The sequence below is a fragment of the Crocodylus siamensis genome, chromosome 9, assembly GCF_052110815.1.
Source record: "Crocodylus siamensis isolate JL-2025a chromosome 9, ASM5211081v1, whole genome shotgun sequence".
NCBI classification, from domain to species: Eukaryota; Metazoa; Chordata; order Crocodylia; family Crocodylidae; genus Crocodylus; species Crocodylus siamensis.
The window spans coordinates 34,408,138-34,416,513 of NC_143403.1; the positions used below are offsets into that span (position 1 = coordinate 34,408,138).

At 47.2% G+C, this 8,376-nt stretch overlaps 1 protein-coding gene across 1 annotated transcript; it reads right to left on the minus strand.

Annotated features, from left to right (window-relative positions):
- Nucleotides 1-6,170: 6,170 nt before the first annotated feature.
- On the minus strand, nt 6,171-8,171 carry CDC50B (cell division cycle 50 P4-ATPase accessory subunit B). The gene has a single exon (XM_090063406.1). It carries the CDS (start codon nt 8,131-8,133, stop codon nt 7,075-7,077), a length of 1,059 nt encoding a protein of 352 aa, XP_089919532.1. The 5' UTR covers nt 8,134-8,171; the 3' UTR covers nt 6,171-7,074.
- Between the last annotated feature and the right edge of the window lie 205 nt (nt 8,172-8,376).

Sequence of the window (8,376 nt, forward strand, 5' to 3'; positions counted from 1 at the left end):
GTAAAAGAAACAGCTGTTTGTGGCTATGCTTATGCATGATGAGGCAAATTAAAACCTCACTGAACCTGTACCAAGAGTCTCAGGCCGATTTGGCTCTTGAATTGCAAATGGACCTGCAATAGCAATTTCGGAATATTTAGGGAAGAATACAAAGGGTCTAGAATTCACCTTCAGGCATGGTGAGTTTGGGGTGACAGTCTCCGAAACAGAGAGAAGAGACTCTACAGAAACCATGGAGGAGTGTCAATGTTGGAAAAAGTGTCTGGAAGTTGTCAGTAAACAGCTGAAACAATAGGCTCAGATCAGTTCTGAGTCAAATTACCAGGAGGACCACATATAGTACAGGAATCCTGTATCAGCCCTAACACCTGAATTTGTCCACACTGCTTTTGACCTAGCTCTACGATACTAAATCTCCAGGGAAGATATTGAGATCTTCACAACCATTCTAAAAGCATCAATATGTTTGCTTTTCTGTTAGATTTTTATGTTTCATAGTTTGTAGGGTCAGAAGAGACCTGAGCAGATCATCAAGTCCGACCCCCGGCCATAGCAGGAAACGGTACTGGGGTCAAACAACCCCAGCAAGGTGTTTGTCTAGTCCTGTCTTAAAGACCCCCAAGGTAGGAGCCAGCACCACTTCGCTTGGAAGCTGGTTCCAGATCCTAGCCGCCCTGACAGTGAAGTAGCGCCTCCTGATGTCTAATCTGAATTTACCTTCTATCAGCTTGTGACCATTATTTCTAGTCACTCTTGGTAGTGCTCGGGGGAACAGGGACTCCCCCAATACCTGCTGGTCCCCTCTGACTAGTTTGTAACAGGCCACTAGATCCCCCTCAGCCTTCTCTTGTGGAGGCTGAACATGTTCAGGTCCCTAAGCCTCTCCTCATAAGGCCTGCCCTGCTGACCCCGATCATGCGAGTGGCCCTCCTCTGGACCCTCTCCATGTTGTCCACATCCCTCTTGAAGTGCAGCACCCAGAACTGGACGCAGTACTCCAGCTGCGGCCTGACCAGTGTCGCACAGAGGGGGAGTATCACCTCCTTGGACCTGCTCGAGTTACATCTGTGGATGCATGACAAGGTGTGGTTGGCCTTCCTGACTGTGTCCCCACACTGCCGGCTCATGTTCATCTTGGCATCACTGATGACTCCAAGATCCTTTTCTGCCTCCGTATTGACAAGAAGGGAGTTCCCCGGCCTGTAGGTATGCTGCTGGTTCTTCCTCCCCAGTTGCAGTACCTTGCACTTGTCAGTGTTGAATCCCATCCTATTCTCATCCGCCCACCCCGTAACCTGTCTAGGTCCGATTGCAACCTATTCCTCCCTTCTAGTGTGCCCACGTCCCCCTGACATCTTAGTGTCATCAGCAAATTTGAACAGGGTGCTTTTTACCGCCTCGTCCAAGTCACTGCTGAAGATGTTGAACAGTGCAGGTCCGAGGACCAAGCCCTGCGGGACCCCACTGCCCACATCCCTCCAGGTCGAAAATGACCCATCCACCACCACTCTGAGTAAATAAAGTAATTAGAAATGGATTGCAACTGGAATATCAAGTCTAAACATATCTGCATTTGGAAGAAATATATTGGTATCCAAATATCTAATTCTCTCCTCTTTTTCCAAATACTCTGTGAAGTTGAGGGAGTTCTGGATTTGGATCTACTCCCATTATTGAACATGGACTCATTTGTAATAATTTGTAATTTTACCTGCCTCATTAAATAAGAAATAATGTTTACCAACTCTTTGGACCCTGAAATACATATATCATATTTTTTTAACCAAATGATCAAACTCTTTCTATTATTAAAACTAATACATGTCTCTTTAAAAATATGAGTGCAATTACTTTTGGATGGTCAAAGTTGTTTATCTGCAATTAATACAGCTGTTTTCCAAATATTTTCTTCTTAAGCCAAAAAAGCAGTGTGTTTTCCCCTCTCTGAAATCTTTCAGTATACATAAAACATATCTAACTGATCATACTTACTATAATCTAACATATTTTGGGGTGAGAGGAACTTTTGTAACTGATATTTTCACACTGAGCCTTAATAATAGATGGCTAGCTGACCACCTGCCTTGAAATGAAAGAACCAGCACATATTCCCCTAACAGCTACTGAGGGCATGAGAGACAGCTGAGTCCTAGGTCAATTGCTCAAGTGAATCTTAACAGGAGGAGGGGCTTTACATGTACCTGAGAAAAAGGAGGAAGTACATGAATCAAATGTGCTGCTCCCCCAAGCCAAGGAAGATCGCTCCCACTAGCATTCAAAGAAAAACAGCTCCTTCCTTGCTTCTTGTCTTATACCAGGATTAGGGGTGAGATGACAAATCTTTTTAAGGAACTGCAATGTTCTGAATATGTCTATCATGCAATAGGTATTTCAATAGTAGATAAAAATGTATTTAGCAACAATGAAATTAAATACCACTGGTCTTTTCCACCTCCTCATTTGCAATTTCCTTTACACAAGGAGGAAGACAAATATTGCACAAAAATAGATAAATATCCTTCCAAAGCATTTTATTCAAATTTACCACTACCTCCACCTTAGCAATACACAATCCTATATTTGTGAAGCCTGAAGCTCCACAAATCACGAGTTTCCCCTTCTTCCCCATTCCAATTTATATTTTTACACAACATGAAAGAGAGCACATTCACCAAGTTAAAGGGACAACAGCTATGTTATAATGGAAGATTAAAATCTATTTTTAATTGCAGCTGAATAGGGAATAATACTATATTTCCCTGAAGGCTTATGGATGCCTATAAAACAGAGATCTTATGTTAAGGCATAAAACCTAAAAGATGGTATTGACTAAAAAGACAGCATAAGCCACAAATGAAACTGAGAAACTTAATTTCACCTTTAAACAGAGAAAAAGTTATCATGATAAAGTTAGATTTTCAATTTAGATTATTACAAGTGAAAGGAGTTCTGGTGAGTAAACCTGAAGTGAATATTGAGTCAAAGGCATGCTGAATTTTTCCATTAACCAAAAACTCAAAATTAACACTTTAATGCAATATTTTAAATGAAATTCTAAAGAGAAAAAACCCTGCTCTTTTACTGCTTCTCTCTCTCACTCTCTGGACCAATGACACTTCAGCGTAAGTATTTTTCCATTCTACACAACACTTGAGAGATGAAACAGATTCTCTCAAATTACTCTTTACTTTCAAAGAGTAGTTAGTAAGAACTATATGAAATAAAACAAATTCTGTCACAAGTTACACCACAGCAATTTTGTTAACCTCTGAGACTTCTGCAGAAATGTAACAGTCCAATTTGGTCACTTGATTATAAAGTTCTGCTGTCATATTTGCTGGACTAAAGGCCTTTCCTTGCTTTTTCAACATTCCCCAGATTTAAGTGCTCTGGAAGAAGTTGAAAAGTGGTTGTTTAGTGAGACAAGTCATTACTCAGAAATACCTCACAATTATTTTTGTTACCAGAAAGCATTTAAAGAACCTCTTCCCCCTCCCCAGCAAATGTAAATGTTTTCAAGCTTTTTTTCAGAGTTTCAATATCCATGAATATAAAGCCTCTGTAGTACATAATGCTGGTATAAAAACACATTGACATCAGCCTGCATTATATAATTAAGACAGGAAGAACTTTGAGAACAAGTTTTGTAAAGATAGCAGCTCCACATCCAAAGACTTCTAACACAGGCAGGTAAGTGACAAGGGGAGCTGTCTCACTGTGAACTAAAGATAATAATTTACATGCTGCAGATTTTCAGGTATCAGAACTAGACAGAGTACTGCTCATATACAATGACAATCCAGCGGTATCAGCAGGAGCTGCCATCACTTTTAACTGCCAGCAACTCAACCACTCAAAAAAGCAAAAGAGTCACAGGACTGAAACAAAATACAAACACTGCTGTACTTAGACTCTACTCTTTTAAACATTCCACTACCTGGGTCCATTTCATCTTTATGATCAGGTATTTTGGAGGAAAAGAAATACTGTGAAGTTATTTTACCAATTATTTTGATACATTTTTACTCCCACACTGGTAGCATTTCTAGCCTAGAAATGATCCAATGCCATTCTTGGCCATATTCCTCAAAATCCAGATATATATATAAAGAAATAAGGACCATCCCATATTACTGTTTTAGGCATAAACCTATAACACAAAGATAACTTTCTGCCATTGGTGGTTTGTAAGTGAAATTAAGAGAACGGTCACAGGGTAATGGCACAGTATGGCCCCGAAGGGCAAAAGGGGAACCCCGGAACCCGAAACAAGGCCGGGGAGATGAGGGGAGAAGAGAAAAAAACAATGATCTCCTTACCTGCAGCCGACGACACGGAAGAACCGAAGTGGCGGCCGGACCCACACGGCTGATTAGCCACGTCTTTTTAAAATTGCACCCAGCTGTGATCAATAACGATTGGAGTTGGTGCAGGGGCATAAGGAGTGCCCCGAGAGAAGAGGAAAAGGAGGAAGAGAGCTGGAGCAGAGCCACAAGGGGAGGCACTCCTGGGGCCCCGCTCGGAGGCAAAGAAGGGGCCAGTGGCCAGCCACGAGGCAGGAAGACATCCCTCAATGGTGGGAAGGAGAACGCCCAGGGAGAGGCAGTGGATGCCCGGGCTTGCGACGGCGGAGCTGGGTATAAGGATTTGGGGACAGAATCCGGCGATAGGAACCACCCCGAAGAGAGGGGAAAGGAAGAAGACCCAGCAATCGGCACGGGTTTGGGGAGTACCCCAGAGTCCATCCTGGCAGGGAACCAAAAGTATAAGCAGCGAGAGGGGCTGCAGAGTACGGGATTCTGCCAGTCAGAACCACTCGGCAAGGGACCAAGTGAAGAAGGAACCAGAGTGGCTGGGAGCGGCACTTAGAAAAGTACAGCAACCAGCCAGAGGGGGTGCTGTAGATAGGGTTAAGCCAGGATTTTCTCCAAGCCAGAGAGACCAAACTTTAATTTGTAGCCCGGGAGACTTCTTTTGAGTTATGTGCTAAGTGGCCCATTGTTGGATGGTCAGGGAGGAAGCCTCAGAAGGATTCCTTAACTGGCTGGGTCTAGAGTCAGGACAAGCCTGCGGATTCACCACCAAGTACCCCTTGGCATCGCAAGACAAGGGTTGGGCCTGGGAATCATCAGTAACTCAGCATGGCTGGGTATTAGGGTGAGGTGTAGGGGAGGGCAAAGCCTCGCAGAAGACCATCACCCCAAGAGTCCCGGCTCCAGAGAAGCTTTAGTAGTCAGCCCTTCCACTGAAATTTACAAGCAGTCGTGGCAGGCGAGATAGGGACGGGGACTACTCCTAAGACCTATCTGGAATAGACAATTCCAGGGATGAGGCGACAGAAGCCCACACACCAGAGGCCAGGCAGCACGAGACCTAATGTTCAAAGCCCGCTGGTTACAAGAACTTTCTTCAAACCTAGCTGTCGCAGAGCACCTAGGTGCCCTGCATCTGAGAACAGAGACAGCTCAAGAGAGACCCCTAGTGGTGCGAAGGGGGAGGCACAGCTGCCAGTCACCAGGGCAGCACAGGTGCTGGTTGCTGGGGCAACCAGCGAAACCTGCTGAGAGGAAGGGGCAGGGCTTAGCCCTTCTTAAGCCCAGGCAGGAGGCCAGTCCAGTTCCCCTCTGGCAGCCAAGGAGGGGGGAGCTCAGCCAGTGTGGAGAGAGGGGTGAGGATTGACTGCATGAGCATCCCCTGATTTGCTGCCATCTGCGAGGCTTGGGCTGCGGTGTACGGGAGGAAAAGGAGCCGCAGGTAGCACCCCCTGTCACCAGGGCACGTAAAATGAGCAGCCTCCCGCTGATTCCAACAATCTATTAATCAAATAAGATCAAGGTGTGGCAGGTGAGTAAGCAGGCGGTTGGCCCATTACAGGAGGGCGGAGCCACTCTCAGAAAGGCTCCAATAGTGATACTCCTGTCACACTAGCCAATTTTGCTTAGAAGATAAGAAGTAAAATTTATCTAAGGAGAGAGACCCTTCTCTCCACGTAACAGAATTAATCTCCACTTTTAAAGACAGCACTACTCACAGATACTGGACATTAAGAATACTCGCATGGAGTAATAGAGATTATGGAGTAGTAAAGTTACATCCATGTAAAGTTACATCTTATCCCTACATAAGCAAGCTCTAAGTAAGGGGAAAATCAGAAAACAAACAGAAAATCGTAAGTGATTTTATTTTTTATTTTTATTATTGTTACCATTTAAACTGTGGCATTCCACATTAGATACTCCCTTGAAGTTTACCTTTTTGGACAGCTCCAGTTCAGGGTGTTTTATTTTCATTTCAGTTTAAGATCAATTTACACTCCCTATCTAAATTTCTACAAAAATTAAGGGAACTAAAGTATTATTGTAATTAAAGACAGCTAACAACTTATCTCAAGTATGATTCAAATGACAGCGATGTGGAGGTCAGTGCTTTGGTCTTGCTATACATATTCATTTAAATATTGCTTTTATTGGTTTGAAGGCGCTGATATGCTAGGAGCCATAAAGGCTAGTAAGACCTAAAAAAAATTTGAAGACTTGTAAATGGAATTGGAACATTTTAAAAGCTATTATGATGTTTGTAGCAGAAACTCCAGGCCATTACGCAAATGAATAACCCATGACTTCTACTCTGTTTCATGTAACAATGAAAACAACATATTAAGTTTCACTTGTAGCAAAAAGATGTTCAAGAAATACAGAAGTTCAGAACAGAAAGCAGTAAAAGAGGAACATCACTGTATGAAGTTCTTTTGTGCTTAAGAAATAAGTCTGGGTCATTAGAAATGTGGGTAACAGACAAGAGTTTTAGCTCAACAGTGACCTGTTCGGCACATAACATGCTCTTATCACTTTATGAACTACGAGTTCAGCCATTCTAACCAGGTCTGGATGTTTCTTTGTTTTCTACTAGGGAAAAAGGTATTTTAACTTAATCTGTCACAAAACAAAAAAAAGGCCTAGTTCTTTTCAGAGCACTCCCCATCAAGTCAGAATTATACCAAGCATGCTGACAAGCTGCAATTTAATTCCTCCCCCCAACTTCTATGCCCAGCAGCATTAGGACCTCCAGTTCTCTCTAATCCTCATCCATCTGATTTCGCTGTTGGTACTTGATATGCACAACCAGCATGACAAAACCAGCGAGGATGCAAGCCGAGCCAAAGACCAGGTAGGCAATGCCCAGGAAGGGGTTCTTGCCACCCATCCAGGAGACTGTGCTGAGAATGACCTTCTTGGTGCCCTTGAAGGGAAGGACGGGGTAGCTGTAATTGATGTTGAGGCGGTAGGTGCCATGGGGCAGGCCAGCAGAGAAGTTGCCCTGGTGGACACGGCGGTAGAGCTTGCGGAAGGTGGGCAGGGCGGCGGTGCGCATCCACACAATGAAGTCCTCGTTGACGAAGCCTGTGTTGTTGGGGTTGCTGGCATCCAGCAGGTACGCGGCCCGGGGCCAGTTGGGAGGCTTGGCTGTGCCCCAGAAGGCGGTGGCCAGGCTGCCGTTCACCAGCTCCGGGTTGCGGAACTTGACGTTGGAGTCGGTCCACCAGGAGATGCCCCGGCTGTCCAGGGGCACCGGCACGAAGGACCCGTTGACCAGGTGGTGGAGGGTGAAGGTGTCGTTGAAGAGGCTGTTGGCAACGGCGCCACAGGGGGCCACGGCCTGGCCCCGTGGGTCCCACCGGTAGGGCCAGCACTCCTCGGCTGGGTACCGCAGCCCCCAGGGGTCCCCGCTGAGCTGCAGGTCGTCGCGGGACACACCGTAGCGCCGGTGGTTCTGGTAGTAGTTGGACAGCTGGTAGTACAGGCACACGGGCCCCGGGAAGGGCTCAGCCAGCTCAAAGAGCAGGGCACAGGGGCATGGGCCGGAGCTGGCACTGGCGCTGGCGTTGGCGCAGCGGGCGCAGTCGTGGTCACTGCCCGGGGCGCCCGTGTAGTCCAGCTCCAGCTCGCGGATGGTGCCCGACGAGAAGTGCAGCCCCAGCCCCATGGCCAGCCCGGCCAGGCCCAGCGCGAAGAAGAGCGGCAGCGCGATGCCCGCCGACAGCAGCGGCTGCCAGGCCGGGAGCCGTTGCTGCGTGAAGGCCGTGCGGTCCGGCCGGCCCCGCTCCCGCTCCCGCTCCCGCCGCGCCGCCGCCATCGCCGCCCCGGCCCGGCGGCCGCAGGTGCTCCTGGTCCCGCCCCGCCCCGCCAAGCTGAACCCTCCCCCGACCCGGCCGCTCCAAGCCCGGGCACGACGGGGGTTGCGCTCAGGGAGCCGCTCCCCCGAGGCCAGGGCCTGGCAGTGGCCGCGGGCGGAAGCTCACGACGGGGCAGCCCCGTCCCAGCGGCAGCCACGTGCCCGGCGCCAAATGCTCATGGGGACGCGATCGCGGCCACTGGT

What these genes read in the sequence shown, in the direction of transcription:
- CDC50B (XM_090063406.1), bottom strand. Translation starts at nt 8,133, where the DNA reads ATGGCGGCGGCGCGGCGGGAGCGGGAGCGGGAGCGGGGCCGGCCGGAC.